General features: G+C 47.4%; 1 protein-coding gene across 1 annotated transcript in view; it reads right to left on the reverse strand.

Annotated features, from left to right (window-relative positions):
• Positions 1–7,928, reverse strand: part of LOC307098788 (sperm-associated antigen 6) — a gene marked incomplete at both ends in the record, with an annotated part of 60,140 nt that extends 52,212 nt beyond the window's left edge. The window contains 2 exons of the mRNA XM_079769831.1: positions 7,721–7,816; positions 7,904–7,928. Coding sequence (XP_079625957.1) covers positions 7,721–7,816; positions 7,904–7,928 — 121 coding nt within the window. The remainder of the gene's footprint in view (positions 1–7,720; positions 7,817–7,903) is intronic.
• Between the last annotated feature and the right edge of the window lie 12,581 nt (positions 7,929–20,509).

Consider the following 20,509-nt stretch of genomic DNA (forward strand, 5'->3'; position numbering starts at 1 on the left):
TGCCTCTTCTTTACACATAATCTCCCTCCACCTGAATGCAGTTTCCCCCTCCTCTTCTTGGTCTAGTTAACTTCTAGGAATTCCTCCTAGAAGTCTCCTATAGAAAGTCCCTTCACTCCCAAAGCTTGGGTTAAGTACCCTCCATATGTGCCCTATCTGTCTATCTCTAGACACTTATGAAATGGTTGTTTTATTTATCTTTATATATCTCTCCACTAGCAAATAAGATCCTCAACGACTTTCTGTTTCTACATGATCAGCATCCAAGCATTCATCTGGCACCTAGACACTCAATAAATGTTTATTAAATGATGAGTGACTAAACTGTGAAAATTAATATCTATAATAATAAAAGGGTAATATGCTAATTAGACCAGACGTCCTTCTGAACATCTTTCTGGATGAAGCCGGGGCCAAAGGGAAGCCAGCCTAGGTGTCGGGTGCCTGCAGGCAGCCAGAGGGGAGCCAGCCTGGGTCCCGAGTGCCAGAGGTTAAGCCGGTGATGGCAGCCAGGGGAAGGAAGACCTACTCATGCACGATTTCGTGCATTGGGCCTCTAGTGTAGAGAATAAATAGCATAGTTCTAAAAGGTCTGTCTGCTCCAAGAGGTTTCATGAGTAATAACTGAAGAGGACAGTTTTGGAAGGTAGTCAATTAAAAAATGTATCTTCAGATGAAATTAATTTTTATTGTATTCATACTGCGCCTACTCTAAATTCTTTTTAGATAGTGTACTCTAAAATACATGTATACAAAGGTAATTATTAAGAGCCATATGGTGCATACAGGGACTGACAATTCTATTAGAAATATAGGTTAGAGGTAATTGCTGCAATTGAGTTCTGAACATAGCACTGAGTTTAATGGTAGCAAAAGTAAAAGGGGAACTACTTTGTGAAATAAAAGCAAGTAGGAACAATTTTTCCCCCCAGAAATTTCATACCAAGAACTAGATTGACATATAATAGTTAATAAAGATTGGTTGAGCCCTGGCCAGGTAGCTCAGATGGTTAGAATGTTGTCCCAATATGCCAAAGTTGCAGGTTCAATCCCTGGTCAGGGCACATACAAGAATCAACCATGAATGCATAAATAGTGGAACAGCAAAATCATTGTTTCTCTCTCTCTCTCAAATCAATTAAAAATTTAAAAAAGATAAAGATTTGTTGATTAAAAAAGTATGTATCTTTTTTAAAAATATATTTTTATTGATTTCAGAGAGGAAGGGAGAAGGAGAAAGAGAGAGAGAAACATCAATGATGAGAGAGAATCACTGATCAGCTGCCTCCTGCACGCCCCACATTGGGGATCGAACCCGCAACCCAGTTATGTGCTCTACTCAGGAATCAAACCTTGACATCCTGGTTCATAGGTCATTGCTCAACCACTGAGCCATGCCAGCCAGGCAAAAAATAAGCATCTTTATATTAAAAACATTTAACAAAAAAATTGGACAATACCTTCAATGACAGATTTTAAAAAGCTATGGAAAAATTGTCTATTTTTAAAAATAAGCCCTCAATTTAAAAATTAAAAAGAGGACAGCCTGGCCAGCGTGGCTCAGTGGTTGAGCAATGACCTATGAACCAGGAGGTCACGGTTTGATTCCCGACCCGGGGCACATGCCTGGGTAGCGGGATAGATCCCCAGTGTGGGATGTGCAGGAGGCAGCCAATCAGTGATTCTCTCTCATCATGGATGTTTCTATCTCTCCCTCTCCCTTCCTCTCCGAAATCAATAAAAATATATTTTTAAAAAAGAGGGCATAGTATTAAACTAATTCTACAAAGACATTTCTAGGAAAAACTAATATAATCTAGTAAATGTACATAACTTAATAGTGACTCTAATTTGACACAGAGACAAAATACATGGAAAAGTGGATAGAGATAATTTCCTTTAGAGACATATGTATACATACACATGAACACAAATGCTATGTACTTGTTTTCACCTAGACTTTTAACAGAACTTGAGTGAACAATAAATTTTAAATTGAGCTACCCTTATGATAGAAAACATGGGGCATATGGCAAAACCAAATCATTATTTTACTTTGAAAATTAGGGAAGTCTGAGTTGTGTTCAGATGGGCCGCTCCACCCTCTACAAGGCAAGGGCAAATTTCTTCTCAAGGGGTGGCCCTGGATTTCTCCTAGAGGCAGTACATCTACTCAATAGAAATCCCAAAGTTCTGCACCAAAGAACATGGAAGAAAAGTCCTTTACATAAAGTATGATTAAATGGAAAAAAAGGGGGAAGTGTTAACTATACGTTTGCATCAATCAACCAATAAATATCAAGTGCCTCCCCCTTCACTGTGTTCCACTTCACCTGTCCTCAAAAAGCCCTGGAGAGAAGGCAGTCAGGGTTTGCACGTGCATAAAGAGACTTCATAACAAACATTAAACTTTTGAATGTTTTCATGTATGCTCCTTTAATTTAGAAGGAATAAAATCTCAATGCGAAAAAAACCTCTAGGTTATAGACACATCGTATATAGTTCTTTCTAGAAACAAGTTTGAAGTAAAATTATTTTTGTCCAAATACTGTGGAGAATATATCTTGCAAAACTTTGTTTGCTTTAGTAAGTACTTTGGACATATTTAATAAGGCAAATTCTCTCATGAGCACATCCAAAACACAATGAAAAAGAGCAGAGATTTAAAATGAAATAAAACTCCATTGATGATTTTCAACTTAAAGTTCCTTTCATAGTGAATGAATTAAAAAATTCTTCACAAGGGACTACTGATTTATCATGATACACATATGGAAATGGCTTTCACATAATTTTGAATACATGATAGATATGTATTTATTTACACAGATTATTATAAAAGTGAGAAAACAAAACCCTCCTAGTTATGCAAAAATTATGTCCAAGTTAGGAATAAAATGCACTCACGTCTTAGGCTACCAATATGAAGTCACACGACTGAAAAAAAGCTTGGTCAGAATATATTCATGCACACATATACTGGCTCATTAAAGAGCATTTTTATTTATTTTATTATTATTTTTTTAAAGTATATTTTTTATTTATCTTAGAGAGGAAGGGAGAGGAAGAGAGAGAGAAACATCAATGATAAGAATCATTGGTTGGCTGCCTCCTGTCTGCTCCCTACTGGGGATTGAGCCTGCAACCTGGGCATGTATCCTGACCAGGAATTAAATCGTTAACTCCTAGTTCATAGGTCGATGCTCAACCACTGAGCCACTGTGACTGGGCTCAAAAGCATTTTTAATTCCAGGTGATTAAAAAAAAATAAACTGTTTGATCCTGGCTGATGTTGCTCAGTAATTAGAGCGTTGGCCCACCCACCGAAGGGTTGCAGGTTGGATCCCCCATCCTGGTCTGGGTGCCTGTGGGAGGCAACCAATGTGTCTCTTTCACATCGTTGTCTCTTTCTCTTTCTCTATCGCTCTCTCTTCCTTCCACTGTCTCTAAAAAATCAATGGAAAAATATCTTTCGATGAGGATTAACAAAACAAATAAACAATTTGAATGCTTAACTTAATTGACTATTAAAAATTTTCATAACAAAGCTTACAGGTTATTTTTTAAATTAAAAGAATACATATATTGAACAATCATTTTCTGTCTCAATTAAAAATAACTAAAGAAGTGCTTACATTGAATCTAGATAACATAAAATACGTTAAAATAAATTTCTCAGGAAAAGAAAAATCTTAGTGTTCCATAAAGATATTATTAAAGTGCAGATAACTTTAAGACAGTGGTCGGCAAACTGCCGCTCTGTTGACTAATGAGTTTGTCGACCACTGGGATAGGGGCTTAATCACAAGGCACAACAACAGCCTGTAATTATTGGAATCGAGAGTCTAGGTCAGTGGTCGGCAAACTCATGTGGCTGGCGAGCCGCAGTTTGCCGACCACTGCTTTAAGACATTGTTATATTCCTTTTTTAAAAAACATATTTTATTGATTTTTTACAGAGAGGAAGGGAGAGAGATAGACAGTTAGAAACATCTATGAGAGAGAAACATCGATCAGCTGCCTCTTGCACACCCTCCACCGGGGATGTGCCCACAACCAAGGTACATGCCCTTGACTGGAATCAAACCTGGGACCCTTCAGTCACAGGCCGACGCTCTATCCACTGAGCCAAACTGGTTAGAGCAGTTATATTCCTTTTGTATTCCATTCCTTCATAAGTGAAAACAGGTGGCTGTTTAAAATGTCAAATAGCCCTGGCTGGGTGCTCAGTTGGTTAGTGTTGTTCCCATAGGCAAGGTTGCAGGTTCCATCCTTGGTCAGGGCACATACAAGAATCAACCAATGAATGCATAAATAAGTGGAACAACAAATCCATGTTTCTCTCTCTCCCTCCCTTTCTAAATTTAAAATATAATTAAAAATTAAATGTCATCTCTAAGTCACTTATACTTCGGTGATCATTAAGCCTGTTTGGATTGACTACATCCCATAATATATTCTACATTGTACACTTATGGGAAGAGAAAGCCTGCCACCATTATACTAAACCATGATATTGTATATTTTAAGTATTACCTATACTTCCATATTTCTGTATCAAATTTTTAATGTAATGTCAATCATCTTCCCTATTTTAAAAATGTTTTAGTTTAGCAGTATATTGTCCAAAAATTAAATATTTGTAAATAGTAAGTGTCCATTAACAAAGGACATTAAGTAGGACTGAGAGAGGAAAAAAAAAAACCCTAAAATATAAGTGCATTTGAAAATGAATTATGCTGTAATAAACTTTATTTAGTCAGTATATATGAAACAGTATGTATGTCTGGTACTGTTCTGAGTACTTTGAGGAGTATACATGCATGCATAAAAGCACACACACATGCAGAAGAAAGTAAATTAATCCACATGAAACAACTGCCGAACAAAAGATTATCAATTTTGAAATAATGAAATTTTAAAAGTGGATAAGAGATTAGTGCAAGTTGCCCAGGGTTAGGGACAAGAGGGAGGTGGGTGTAGTTATAAAAGGGCAACACAGGAAGGCATCCTTGGGTGATGAAAAAGGTTTGTATCTTGATTATTGTGATGGGTACACACAGGATAAAACTGCAGAGCACACACACAAACACACTCAAATCAGCACAAGTCAAACTGGGAGAACCTGAATTAAATCAGTGAATTACCCATGTCAACTCCAGGTTGTGATATCATCCCACAGTTTTCAGGTATACAGGATCTTGTACTATTTCTTACAACTACATGTGAATCTACAATTACCCCTAAATAAAACGTTTTAAAAACTATTGTAAAATGCACTTTCTCCATTATTAATACATCTCCTGACCCCAAATGAAAACATACAAGGAATAAACACCAAAATCCCTCCCACTGACAAACAACAACAACAACAAAACACATAAAAATTACCATTTAGATGCTGTAGTAATTCCCCTAAAAAAATAACCCAGAGTAAATATTATGTCTAAACATTCTTGCCCTTAATTTAAATGTTCTTAATTTTCTTTTAATTGCATGTGAACTTAAGTGAGTCTTAAAGATCATATCCTATAAATTGAAGGTTTCTCATGACACAGTAGTGATAAGATGCTATCTTACTTTGAGTTCAGATGCTGATGGCATCTTGCTTAATGAGAGAAGGCAGGGAAGGGAGAGGAGAGTTACCATTATCTCCTTGTCCTATCTAATAAAATAGTAATATGCAAATTAACCACCACTCTGCTACACCCACAAGCCACGCCCACCAGCCATGCCCACCAGCCAATCAGGAGCAAATATGCAAATAAACCCAACCAAGATGGCTACCACCACTGAGAGCAGAAGGGAGGCTTGGGTTTCCCTGGCAATGGAGGAAGCCAAGCTTTCCGTCTGCCCTTGCCGGCCTAGGACTCCACTCAAGGCTACAAAGTTTCAATGATAGAAGATACATAAATACAAACAGAAATGGCGGCAGCCACCGAGCTGGAGAGAGAGGAGGGAGGCTTGGGTTGCCCCCGGCGATGGAGGAAGCCAAGCTTTCTGCACACCCTGGCCGGCCCAGGCCTCCGCTTAAGGCTACAAAGTTTCAATTATAGAAGATACATAAATCCCAACAAAAATGGCTGCTGCCACAGAGCAAGCAGAAGGCTTGGCTCCACTCCAGGCTACAAAGTTTCAATTATAGAAGATAAATAAATCCCAGATACCAGGGCCTCCGCTTGGGTCGCCAGGGGGTGTGGCCGGCCTGCAAACCACCACAGGCCCCTCAGCCAGGCCGCCCCACACCCCAAGGGAATCATGATCTGAGGCACCCTTCAGGGCAAACCAGCCGGCCCCCACCCGTGCACCAGGCCTCTATCCTATCTAATAAAAGAGCAGATTGACCATCACTCGAACACACAAGATGGCTGCCCCCATGTGGTCAAAGATCCTGCCCCCATGTGGACACAAGATGGCCACCACAAGATGGCCAGCAGGGGAGGGCAGTTGGGAGGGACCAGGCCTGCAAGAGAGGGCAGTTGTGGGCGATCAGGCCAGCAGGGGAGGGCAGTTAGGGGTGACCAGGCCTGCAAGGGAGGGCAGTTGGGGGCGATAAAGCCTTCAGAGGAGGGCAGTTAGAGGTGACCAAGCCAGCAGAGGAGGGAAGTTGGGGGCGACCAGGCCTGCAGGGAAGGGCAGTTGGGAAGGACCCAGGCCTGCAGGGGAGAACAGTTGTGGGGGACCAGGCCTGCAGGGGAGGGCAGTTAGAGGCAAACAGGCTGGCAGGGGAGCAGTTAGGCATCAATCAGGCTGGCAGGGGAGTGGTTAGGGGGTGATCAGGCTGGCAGGCAGAAGCAGTTAGGGGCAATCAGGAAGGCAGGCAGGTGAGCAGTTGGGAGCCAGCAGTCCTGGATTGTGCCCACCAGGATTGGGCCTAAACGGGCAGTCAGACATCCCTCGAGGGGTCCCAGATTGGAGAGGGTGCAGGCTGGGCTGAGGGACAACCCCCCCCCCCCCCCGTGCACAAATTTTGTGCATCGGGCCTCTAGTTACTAGATAAGAAGCAAATCACACACACACTCTCTTCCTCTCTATAGTCTGCATGAGTTGGGCTGAGGGGTGAAATGAGAATATAAGGGTTTCTCAAAACTAGATCTTTACCGGCTTTGAATCTCCTGGAAAAGACTCAAGCGTATCAAGCTCTTTCACTAATGCAAAATGAGGAATAACGTGACAGCGGCTCTGGAATTCCTTTGGTGTGAAGTTGAAGGTGATCAAGGCAGGGTGACATGCACGGGCAGCCGCGCAGTAAAACGGGCCTGGTTAGGGCAGATTCCCATTCACATAAAATGACTTCCAGGCAGGTAGTTCGTTTGGCTTTGACTTTCCACCTGACCCTTGCCTGGTTGCAGTAAAGATGGAAATAGGGCCCCTCTCACACCAAACTAAGCTTCACCCGCTCAGCCTCACCCCCAAAGGCCCGCTAAAGAGACTGAATGCTTCTACCACCTTCGCAGTGAACTGGAGGCATTCCCCAAGCCCCCATCCTTCTCCCCAAAACTCAGCCGCAGTGGGTAGGGGTGGGATAGGAGGCAGGGGTCAGGAGAGGGTGGGGGAGGGGAACGCGGCTAGGAGAGCCCAGTGACAGGCAGTGACTGGTCTGGGGTGCGGGTGGTGGGCGAGGCAGGGCTGAGGACAGGGCGGACTAATGACTGCAGGCGCAGGGCACCAGGTGCCAGCCCCAGGGGTGCGGGCGACGCGGGTGCAGGTGAGGGCTCACCCGCGTTCTGCAGGGTCTCGATGTTTTGGGGTCTGGTCGCCAGCTCTGCCACCATCTGCACGAACTGGGTCCGGGCTTTCTGGTACTGCTCGAACACTGCGGAGAGAGACATGGTGGAGCGAGGTGCTCAGCCATCCCCTGGCTCCCGCCAACTGCTGTGGGGGCAGCCGCCCCAGCCCCTACCTTGCAGCACCTGCCTCTGACTCATGGTGCCTGAAGCTCTCCGCTGGCCACAGCTCGGGGCGACCTGGCTCGTGTGTCCCGGGCCTGCGAGTCCCAGGAGCAGACAGCGCACGGGGGACTGGGACAGCGCCTCCTTGGCCTGGGGACGGAGGCCAGTCCTCTCTGTGTACCCTGGTCTCCGGAGCAACCGATCAGAACAGAGGTCTAGCTTCAACTGTCAGTCCCTGGATTGACGTCACGGGGGCGGGGCCCCGCGCCCCCAAGAATGGCCAGTCCGGGGAGAACTTCACCTGCAGGGGCGCCCGGACGCGCCAAATGCCCCCATCCGCTGCAGGAGTCTGCACCGTGGAGTGTCCCTGTTCTGCTGGGTAGGGCGTCCGGGCCTGGAGTGCGCCCTCCCCTGCGGCCTCTTCTCCTTGCCCGCCCTGGGACGCCAGGAGCGGCGCTGCACCCCAGTCTTCTCTCTGCGCAGCAGCGGGTGGGAGGCCTGCCCGCCTCTCTCAGTCGCATCAGGTGCAGCTCCTGCAGGTGGATGTGGCCCTGGCACTTCGCCAGCGAAGCCACCCAGGGCCAGCGCGGGCGGCACAGGAGCGGGTGCACTGGTGCCGCCCCACCCCGCTTGCTGCTGCCAGTGCCCCGCTGCCCCGCGCCCAGCCGCTGCGAAGCCCCCCGCCGGGAAGGCCGAGTGGAGTCGTGTCTGGAGCTGGCCTTCGACCGCCCGCTCCATGTGCAGCTGCGTGTACCCATCTTCGTCCTCTCCACCAGGCTCAGGCCAATGGTCCCGAAGCTGAGCACCGCCTTGCCTCGCACCGCCTCCGCGCGCGCTTGTGCCTGCGCCTGCCCAGGGCTCCCCAGCGAAGGCGCGGGGCGGCCAGGGAGCGAGCGTCAGTACCAGAGCCCACAGCAGGGCAGGGCGGGGTGCGGGACGCGCATGGACAAGCTCTGGCCGAGGTGCCTGCGCCATCTGCGGGGTCGCGGGGCAGGCGGGTGGAGCGTGGCCGCGCTGGGGGCTTAAGTGCTTGCGCCAAAGGCTAGGGGCGGAGGGCCGGGGAGCGCACAGCGGGCGGGAGCGCTCTCCTGCAGTGGGGGCACGGACAAGCTCCAGCGGAGATGCGGGTGCCAACAGTGGGGAGGAGGGCTCGGAATGGGCGGGGTCCCATTGACAGGCTGGGGGCACAGGTGCCGGTGCCAAGACTAGGGTGATGGGGGCGGCTAGGGAGCGCACAGTGTGCAGTGGGCTCGCGGGTTCCCTCCAGAGGGCGCCAACTGGGGGCAGGGAGGGGGTGGCAGCAGAATGGCACTGGCTGAGCTGGAGTTGGGTCCCCAGGCTGACTAAGGCTGTTGATTTCCCTTTGGGAAGAAGACAGCCACTCTGTGTACTTGGTTGGTTGAGAACCTCTGACACACCAAAAAAAAAAAAAAAAAAAAAAAAAAAAAAAATCATTGGAATTGAATAGAATTTAAATGACTGGGGTTAGAAATGAGGCTTTATACGTGTACTAGAGGCCCCGTGCACGAATTTGTGCACTAGTGGGATCCCTCGGCCTGGCCTGCGGGATTGGGCTGAAACCGGCTCTTTGACATCCCACAAGGGGTCCCGGATTGCAAGAAGGCACAGGCCAGGCCAAGGGACCCCACTGGTGCACTATGGGGGCCAGTGGGGGATGAGGGAGGTTGGCCAGCTGGGGCTCACTTTATATCAGGCATGTCCTCGAAACGAGGAACACATAGATGAACCAGACAGACCAGGTCCTAGCCCTTGCGAGACTTCTACTCCAGTGCGAGAAAACAGACAAGGAAGAGGGGGAGGAGAAAGGGAAGACAAAAGAGAAAAGGAAGAAGATCAGAGTTCTCGGTGCCGAGAAGAGAAATAAAGTAAGACGATGGGTGGTGTGCCTGGAGGACTCTAGGTTGGGTGGTGAGGGATGGGCTGTCGCAGATGAAACTTCCGAGCTCTGAATGTCAATCATTAATGCTAACATCCAAAGGAGGGGCATTCAGGCGGGAGGGACTATGTGCTCAGGGAATATAAATTTAAGATCAGACCAAACAAAATGTAATTAACAGTCTAATTTTGTGTCTCCATGAAGTAAGTTTTCAATGACCTTTCTTTCCTTACTCATATCTCTGTTAAATGGAGTTTTCAGTTAGAGTCAAATGTGGAGAAATACAGCTCAGCAGCAAACAGAGACACCTGAGAAATGTTAGCTGCTGAATGGAATAGTCAGAATTTCTAACAGAATTTCTTTCCTTGGCAACTAATTGCCCTCCTTCCTAGGCAGGAATCCTACCTTTTCTTGTTATCAGAGTACGAAAAAAGAAGAAAAAAACAAAACAAACCGTTCAGCCCCAAACATCCCACCTCACCCCAAACAGAAATAACCCTACAACTCACCAACTTCAGCAGTGAGAGGGGAGATTGACATCAGGGTATGCCATCATTGTGTTTCACATTAATTGCAGCGAAAGAGCAGAGAAGAGGTGAGGCTTTGGAAAGAATCCTCAAAGAGTTACACGCTTCCTCCTCGATTGTTTATATCAGACCTGCAATCAAACACTGAACATATACCAGCTATAAATTGATTGACCAGCTCATGTGCTCTGGACTGAATTGTGTCACGCCCAAATTCATATGCTCCAACCCCCTCATGTGACTATGTTGGAGATGGGGCCTTTAAGGAGGAGGTTGAGGTTAAATGAAGTCATAAGGGTAGAGCCCTAATCTAACAGAATTGGAGCCCTTATAAGAAGAGGAAGAGGCCTCGGAGCTGGCTCTCTCTGCCACGTGAGGACACAGTGAGACGGCAGCCACCTGTAAGTCAGGAAGACAGTCTTCACCAGGACCGGACCATGCCGCACCTTCACCGTGGTCCTCCAGGCTCCAGAACTGAGAAATAAGTGTCTGTCTGTAAGCACCAGTCCATGGTAGTTTGCTGTGGCAGCTGGAATAAAAAATGAGGGAGCAATCTTTATAGCGCACTATGAGGTCGGCTGACTCGCATTTAAAGAAAAAACACAAAGCAAACAACTATATTTATGAGCTACTTGCTCTCCGCTGCCTAAGATGATCTAACTAACTAATTTTAGTATGTAACCTGCTAAACAAGTTACTTTTTTTTCGGGACCAAAAAGCAAGGGCGATTTTCCAGTCACAGTAACCTAGCTGCAAGTTAGGCAGCCAAGCTTTCTATCTTCATCTAAGCTACCGTCGCCCTCTGCTGGAGAAGTTTATGGTTGCTGCTTTAAGTGTTGAGAACAAGAAATTGACCCTGGTCATTTTAATTTAACAAATGTTTGGGCCACTAACTTTTCTTTGAACTTGTGATTGCCTAAAAAGGCTGAGTTTATATTGATTTATAGAACCAATTTATTTCTTATATAGAACCCTAAAATTTTAGACATTATTTGATAATGATTAAATGTTCCTCATCCTTCTCTATAAGCACAGAATTAATTTATGAAGCAGTATCAAAGCTTAATGATAGAAACAACAGCAGCAGATTCTAGAGTGCTCTTTTGAAAATTTTGATTACTTAAAATTATAGAAAACTTGGAAAAAATATAGAAATGTGGAAGTAGAAAGAAAAATTATGTGCAGTCCCATTTCAGGGAAAAAAAACCAAAAGACTTTTTACATTTTGAAATGTTTTCTTCCAGAGCTTTTTCTAGGAACATAAAGATGTTTTTTAAAAATTTTTTTATTGTTTGTTTTGCTTAGTTGTTACATGCTATAAATAGAAATTTGTGTCCTGTATTTTTTTCTCTTCAAACATCATAATCATTTTTCCATGTCCTTATGAATACTTTGTTACTGTGAGGAACATGTGGTGTGTCACCCAGACCCCCTTTCCCAGGGAGGACTTGGAGCCCCAGCTGCTGCCGCCCCTCAGGGATTGCCTCAGCGACAGGGAGCCCCTTGGACCAGGCTATGGCCTTCCCAGCACAGCCCACATCCAGGGCCTGGCGGGGGCAGGTCTGGCCCAGCCCCTTCGCCCAGTGGGAAGAGCTCTGTGGGCCTGTCGGTTCTGGAGCTCGGCAGTGGGTCATCTGAGGCTGGCCTCCTGCCTCTGGCCAGCCCTGCTTCCCCTCTTACCTTCCATGGCGTTCATTGGAGGCTGTTTCCTGAATACATCCCAAATTCACAAAATTCCCTCTCACCATCTGCCTCCTAGAGAGCACAGCCTGTGTGCCTGTGACTTCTAATTTTTTGAATATAGTATATGTACACGTGTTAAAAAAAATTTGAACTGTACAAAAGGGTTTTCAGTGCAAAAGTGAGTCTCCCTCTAACCCTGACCCCATCCCCCTTTGTTCTCCTGAGGCAAACACTGTTATCCATTCTGAGGGTATCTTAACAGGACCGGGCTGTGGTGGTTGATTTTATGTGTCCACTTGCCTGGATCACAGGATGCCCGCATAGCTAGTTAAACATTATTTCCTAGGAGTGTGTTTCCAGAAGAGATTAGCAATGAATCAGTGAAGTGGTAAAGTGGGTGGCCCTCTCCAATGTGTGTGGGCCTCATCCAATCTGTTAAGGGCCAGGCTAGAACAAAACGCTGGAGGAGGGGAGGATCTGCTCATTCTCTGCCTGACTGTATGAACTGGAACCTTGACTTTCTGCCCTCAGTGCTTCTGGTTCCCAGGCCTCCACTCCTGGACTGGAGTCAACACCATTGGCTCTCAGCCTGGGAACTGCACCACTGGCTCTCCTGCGTGTCCAGCCTGCAAGTGACTCAGCCTCCATAACTGCATGAGCAATTCCTTATAACAAAGCTCTTTCTAGAGATACCCATCCATCCATCCACCCATCCATCTACCCATCTACCCATCCACCCATCCATCCATCCACCCATCTACCCATCCATCCATCCATCCATCCATCCATCCATCCATCCATCCATCCACCCATCCACCCATCCATCCATCCATCCATCCATCCATCCATCCATCCACCCATCCACCCATCCATCCACCCACCCATCCACCAATCCATCCATCCATCCATCCATCCATCCATCCATCCATCCATCCATCCACCCATCCACCCATCCACCCATCCACCCATCCATCTACCCACCCATCCATCCATCCACCCATCCATCCATCCATCCATCCACCCATCCACCCATCCATCCACCCATTCACCCATCCATCCACCCATCCACCCATCCACCCATCCACCCATCCATCTACCCACCCACCCATCCACCAATCCATCCACCCATCCATCCATCCATCCACCCATCCACCCATCCACCCATCCATCCACCCATCCACCCATCCATCCATCCATCCACCCATCCATCCATCCATCCACCCACCCAACTGTCCTATTGGTTCTGGTTTTCTGGAGAACCCTAATACAGATTCATGTACTTAAAATTTTTATTTTGAAATAATTCTATATTTACAGAAGAGTTGCAAAAGTAATACAGAGTTCCCTTATCTCCTCCAGAAGCTTCCTTTGTTAACATCTTGCACCACCATATTCAGCACAACTAAGAAATGAGCAGTGGTACAATACTGGGAATCAAACTACAAATTTAATTCAGATCTCACCAGTTTTCCATTGCTGTCCTCTTTCTGACAGTGTGGGGCCCACTTTTGCATTGAGCATATCACTTTTAGTGGTTTCATGATACTCCTTCCAGCAAATGTTCTAGAATTACCACAGTTTGTTGGACTCAAAGGAATTCTGCTTTTTTAAAAATGCTAATACAAATAACACACTGGTTCACAGTTTTGTTGTTTTTATAATATTTGTTCTCAATTTCTGGTTCTTTTTTGAGGGTATGGGGCATGGCCATTTTTAAGGGTGTTGATTCGTGTACCACATTTGCCTCCTACAGAGCTGCCTATTTGCTCCAGGAACACAGCCCTGCACTTTCCCACCACCTCTTGTCAGCAGTAACGACCTTTGTTGTGACCTAAATAGGTACGTACTGTTCAGTTCCCTTCTGTTAGCTTCTTAGGACAATTTCCACGAGCTCAGTCACATCCGATGCAAGTCTGTTGCGTTCCAACCTATCTCTGAGACACATCCCTCATGAGGCCTCCATTTTCCTGTCTGGTCTGGATACTCTCCTGGCTCCTGCCCAGCTGTCACCCTGGGACTGCCTTCTGCTGCCATTTTTGGGGCTCCCTCTGCCCCTCTCCTGAGCTGGTATCTTAGCCCGTGTTCCCCCAGAAAGCAGAACCTGAGCCCCAGGCTTGCATGCAAGTAGTTTATTTCAGAAAGTGATCCCAGGGAGCAGGAGTAGGAACAGGAAACAGGAGGGAAAGGCATACACGCGTGTTGCTGGGAGATAAGAGAAAGTGCATGTACTGGCCTCTGCCCAGGCTCCTGGCGCAGGGCTCCCGAGACCCTTGTCGTGTCCTCAGTGATAAGCGCATCAGGAGCATCTGCTCTAATATTTCTGGGTGAAAATACCAAGGGGTTTCAGTTCTAATAAGGTTACTCTGGGATTCACTTAAAAATACTCTGGGGTGGGAGGGGGGCAGATAACACAAGATTGGCCAGTATGACTGATAAATCATTCATTGATAATTGTTAAAGCTGAGTGATGTGAACATGGTAGTTTATCATACACTAGAGGCCCAGTGCATGATTGAATCACGCACGTGTAGAGTCCTCTACATGCTTTCGCTTTTGATCCCGGGGAAGCTGGGTGCCTGTCCGCTGGTGCACCAGGCCTTTCGGAAGCCTCCAGCGCGGCGGAGGCTTCTGAAAGGCCTGGTGCACCAGCGGACAGGCACCCAGCTCCCCTGCTTTTGATGGTCTGAGGAGGGACGTGAGCTCGCTGCCCCAGAGGCCCCTTCTGTTCCGCAGCACAGCCATGGCGCAGATGCTGAGCTCGTGCCGACGCTGGCAACGTGAGGTCAGCATCCCGCTGGCCCAATCGGCTACCCTGGCCACCCCGAGTCCCACCCCCTGCGCCTCCCACTGGCCCAATCGTGGGCGTAGCGGAGTGATGGTAATTTACATATTACCATTTTATTAGGTAGGATTCTCCATGTTTGAAACTGTTCACAATAAAAACCCTTTAAAAGGTGCTCTTCCAGGCTGGAGTCCTGTACCTGGCGGCAGGAAGGAGGAGGAGGCACATGCAGGCCGGCATTGATGCTATGAATGACGGGGCTCCAGATGTGTCCAGGGACATGACGGTGCTAGGACAGTGCATCTGAAGGGCAAAGAAAACAGTCCATTAAGAAAAGTGGACGCCTTCTCCCAACACCTGCTAGTTCCAGACTTTCCAAGGCACACGTGTCATCCCTGGTGCAAACGTGTTATATTTAAGAAACGTCCTGGTGCTGATTTCACCCAGTTCTCCATAATTTATTTTAAAAAGAAACAGAGAGAATCAAGCCTGAACTGTGTCCTAAAGGAATGGAGAGGCACAAGGCCAGAAGATGCGCCATCCATTAAAGGCTGGCCATTGGCTAACTCCTCTGTGCGTGCCCGGGCGGCTGCCAGTGCAGGAGGAGCATTTAAGTGGGATTATCTGAGCTATTTGCTGCTGCAAAGATGGATGGTTTCTGAGTGGATCCTGTTCTCCTCACAGTGACCGGGCATGGAATTGAGTAAAATAATGGTCCCGAGGACATCACCAAACCTGTAATAAGAAGCTGTTGACAGAAAAATTGCTCCAACATTCATCAAAAAGCCAATAAATGTCAAGGAAGGAACTAGAGCTGCAGCAGCTCATAAATTCCTTCTCAAGGGGCCTCTGGAGGGGAGTCTTAGGGCACCACACCTGCTCTTTTCCCTGAGTGTTGCTAAATGCGCGTGCGGGAAGCTTAGAACACGGAGGGGTGGCTTACCCTGAGGGTTTTGAAGGGATATCAATAGGGAGGGTGCTCCAGCTTTTGGTCAGAGGATCCTGTTTTTGGTACCAATACCAGGTAGGCCTATATTTTTGAATCTTTTGTACCTTGTCTGTGTGATGTCACAGTTTGTAGTTAACTGAGAGCCAAGACCCCGTCCGGCTGGAAAAGCCAAAGCTTTGTGTAGGTGATCCTATTCGCTCACCAAAGAGTCAAAGTTGACTGCTCTCCTTGCAATGGGGCTCAACTGTGCTGGGCCTTCTGAGGAAACACATCTGAGAATTGTTCCCTCAGACCTGGGGGCTGGAGCATTTATCCATGGACTCACACCTGCTGTTGCTTGAGGGGTGTCTCTGGAGGCCCTACGTCCCCTGTTTTTAAGTTGCCCTGTTGAAGGCTGAGCAAGCTCCTGGATGCCAAAAATCACCTTCAGAGAGGCAGGGAGACAAAAGTGCTTGAGGGAGTGACTTAGGCCGCTCAAGCAGCTATAACAAAACACCACACACTGGGAGGCTGAAACAGACATTTACTTTCTCACCGTTTTGGAGGCTGAACGTCTAAGATCAAGGTGTGGCAGGGTTGGTTCCTCCTGAGGTCTCTTTCCTTGGCTTGCAGGCAGCCACCTTCTCTCTGTCCCCACACGGCCTTTCTTCTGTGCAATACATCTCTGGTGTCCCTCCCTCTTCCTATAAGGACACTGGTCTGGTTGGATTCAGGGTTCCATCCTCATTTAACCTCATTACCTCTTTAGAGGCCCTTTCTCCAAATACAGTCACAGTAGGGGGAGCTAGGTCTCTAACGTATGAATTTTGAGGGAACACAGTTCAGTCCATAACATGGGGAAGCTCTTACCTGTGGAAACCGCTCAGCACAACTGCAGGAGAAAGGGAGGTGGGTCAAAGCAACACTGCTCCACATGTGTGTTCAGTTTCATCCTCCCAGCCACTTAGGAGGTAGGTGTTATCGTTATCCTTATGATAGCCACAAAGAAACGCAACTCAAAGGGGTTAAACAATTAGCCCCACCTCACAGAGCTAGTCATAAAAGGTGGGCTCAGAGGCAACCCAACCGTCCGACTCTTGTCCCATGACCACTATTTTGCATTTGAATTTTAATGTGGTTCATGACTTATCTCGCCTCCTGGGCTAAGTTCCTGGAGGGTCAGAATTGTCTTACACAAAAACCAACTCCATAGTGCCTAGCACAGTAACACACCAGAGAATTTCCGTTTAAAGTTCAAAAACAAGTGTTTCAACCACTTCAATAGATGCGAGGAAGAGTAAACCTATTAGATATCTTCACCCCACGCCAACCAACCATATATCGCATGTCTCTCTACGCAAAGAATGTTTATCACCAGAAGTGCAATCATTTGGGTACAAAACATGTGCCTGCTATGCTTTAAAGAAAGCAAACAGGCTTTACAGAACCCCCCTGGGTCTGATTTCATCCAAGTGAGCAGTGTCACTTCCCAATATGGATCTACATTTACAAAGAGATGGTTACAAGCTCTGTGGACCTACAGGGAAAATGCTGATTTAATTCATGTTCTGCTCAGCCATTTAACTTCTCAAGATGGATTTAGAAAATGTGGTCTGAGAATAAAAAACACACCTGTCTGTATTACGTAGCCTGCCTGGGGGAATGTACCCGGGCCACATTGAACTGGACCTAACAAGTCTGCCCGGTGCTGGGCGGTGTCTAGGCTCTGAGAATGTAAGAGAGGAATAAGGGTCGATGTGGCCCTGCAGGGAGACACTTTTGTTGGGGGGCAGGGAGGATGATACGTGGGACTGTGAATTAAACACAGTAATTTAACGTGCTCCATGCAGAACAGACGTATGTGCAAAGTGGTGCGATGTGGCAGTCACCTACAAGCAGGTGAGAGGGTGACAGGACGGCCTGGTGCAGGAATCACCAGCCCATGTCCAGAGCTAGACTGCTCCCTGCACAGGCTACCTGCCCATAGGTCTTTAAATTCTCAGACCGCCTTTCCTAAATCAGTTTTAGAGGGTTCAAAACCTGAGCAGAACACAGCTCCTCATTAGCTGTGTGAAGCCATTTAATATCTTGTGTTTTTGTTTCTCATCTGTATAAAGGGGCTCCTAAAGCATGCCTCACGGAGCTTTTGTGAGGATTGAAGTAATGCTCATTGCAAAATGCTTACCACAGTGCTTGGCACAGAGCGTCAGGAGCTCCCAAGTCACACTCCACTTGGACAAATGTCTTTTTCTAATTTGTAGAAATTTTTACAACTGGGGATTACCTTCTCCATACATAATTTGGTAAGATCAATATTGAAAACATACAACGTAAAATGGGAATATTTCTTAAACATGTAAAAAAATACTTGCAAACTGTTTTGTAGGTTTGTGCTTACACATTCCTGGGCAGTTACCTGGGAGGTTCGAAGGAAGGGAGGTTCGAAGGAAGTATCAATATAAAATCAATAAGGACATCAGAAGGCTGAGTGCTGGGAACATAAACCTCATGCATCACCTCCCCTCCCCCCACTGCCCTGTGGGACAGCCGCCTCCCTAACTGGGACCCAGTGGGCTGGTGTTCCATTCAAGAGACACTGCAGGCACAGCTTTTCAGGGGGCTCGGGTTGGGACCTGAAAAATAAGTTTTGAGCTCCAAAATGCAAAAGAAAAACCCGTGCAAGACTGATAGAAATTTAACATTTTACTAATTGTAAAATGTCAACTTCAATAATGTTGAATTTAACTCTTATTTATTTCATGAATGCCCAGAAATAATCACCGTTAATTAATCAAATATTTTTAAAAATCTTCAAAAGCTAATAATTCTATTTCCTTCCTTAACAAGAGGAATTATGTTTGCTGTGGGCTATGGGTGTGTTCGGGTGTTTAATGTGACAAGAGGGGGGGCTCCCAAAGGCTGGAGCACCGAGGGCTGAGGAAGGCCCTGGACCTGTGTGAGGGGAGGAGGAGGGCTCCTGCAGTGTCCAGGCCCCTCAGGCTCCCCAGGCCAAACCCCGGCTCCCAATTCACCACAAAGGCCCGGTGCTCCCGTATAGACACTGCCAGCGAGGTAGGTCACACCCGCCCCGGTGCAGGAGTTCGCGCATTTTAGTGTGCAGCAGACTCACTTGGAAATCTCTTTTTAAAATGCATATTTTGGGGTCCCCCAAACCAGAATTTATGATTCAGCAGGTCTCGTGAGGAGCTTGGGAGTCTGCACTTGGACAGTCCAGACCTCCCACGGGCCACACTTTGGAAATGCTCTAGCGCAGCGGGTTTTCAGGGGAAGGAGCGAGGAGGGGCCGGGCTGGGTAATGCACCCGGACAAGGGACGGTAACTGCCCATTTTGGTAGAGATCTGCCTGGTGAGGGTCTTCCCAGCCACGACATCAGAAGGTCCAGGTGTGGCCTGAAAACCTCGGAGTGTCTGTCATGGATTTCTCGTTCTCAAATGTAATCAGGTGTTTTCAATGTAAAAATAACATGCTCATATTCGCATTCATAAAAGAGCACTTTCTTCTAACAAAAGCTTCCTGATTCAAGCTTCACAGCACGTTTCCAAGCCCAGTATTGTAGAAGCCGGAATGTCAGAACCAAGAGGAAAAGTGTCAGTGGTGCCATTGTTATGACCGGGAAACAGCGCTGAAAAGGGTTATGTCACCTGCACACAGTGACACAGCTAGACGATGGCAAACCTGGGACTCAGCGCTCTTCGTGCTCCACTTTGCCCTTTTCCGAATCCTCTGTGGTAAGCAAAACTGTCGCCGTGGCTGTGCCATTTTGGACTGGTTTCCATTGAGCACTGGCAGTCTTTCTCTCCAGGTCGTCGGGAGGAATCCTGGATGGTAGTCACATTGGGAGGAATCCGGTGTGGTAGTCATGATGGAGGGAATCCGGTGTGGTGGTCACGTCGGGAGGAATCCGGTGTGGTAGTCACATTGGGAGGGATCCGGTGTGGTGGTCACATTGGGAGGGATCCGGTGTGGTAGTCACATTGGGAGGGATCCGGTGTGGTGGTCACATTGGGAGGGATCCGGTGTGGTAGTCACATTGGGAAGGATCCGGTGTGGTGGTCACGTTGGGAGGGATCCGGTGTGGTAGTCACATTGGGAGGGATCCGGTGTGGTGGTCACATTGGGAGGGATCCTGTGTGGTAGTCACATTGGGAGGGATCCGGTGTGGTCGTCACATTGGGAGGGATCCGGTGTGGTAGTCACATTGGGAGGGATCTGGTGTGGTAGTCACATTGGGAGGGATCCGGTGTGGTAGTCACGTTTTGGAGGAATGTGGTGTGGTGGTCACGTTGGGAGGGATCCGGTGTGGTGGTCACGTTGGGAGGGATCCGGTGTGGTAGTCACATTGGGAGGGATCCGGTGTGGTCGTCACATTGGGAGGGATCCGGTGTGGTGGTCACATTGGGAGGGATCCGGTGTGGTAGTCACATTGGGAGGGATCTGGTGTGGTAGTCACATTGGGAGGGATCCAGTGTGATAGTCACGTTTTGGAGGAATGTGGTGTGGTGGTCACGTTGGGAGGGATCCGGTGTGGTGGTCACATTGGGAGGGATCCAGTGTGGTGGTCACGTTGGGATGGATCTGGTGTGGTAGTCACGTTTGGGGGAATGTGGTGTGGTGGTCATGTTGTGGTAGTCACAACTGAGAAATTAGATTCTATAAATACACAAGTAACCATGGGTAAAGAGTGGCAGCAAGTGTTCCTACCGCAGAGAAATGACTGGTTAGGGATGAGGGGGTTCGGATCTTCACGTGCCCTATGGGGGGTGCCGCTCACTGAGGCA

Source organism: Cnephaeus nilssonii, assembly GCF_951640355.1.
Source record: "Cnephaeus nilssonii genome assembly, chromosome: 4".
In the NCBI taxonomy this organism is placed as follows: Eukaryota; Metazoa; Chordata; class Mammalia; order Chiroptera; family Vespertilionidae; genus Cnephaeus; species Cnephaeus nilssonii.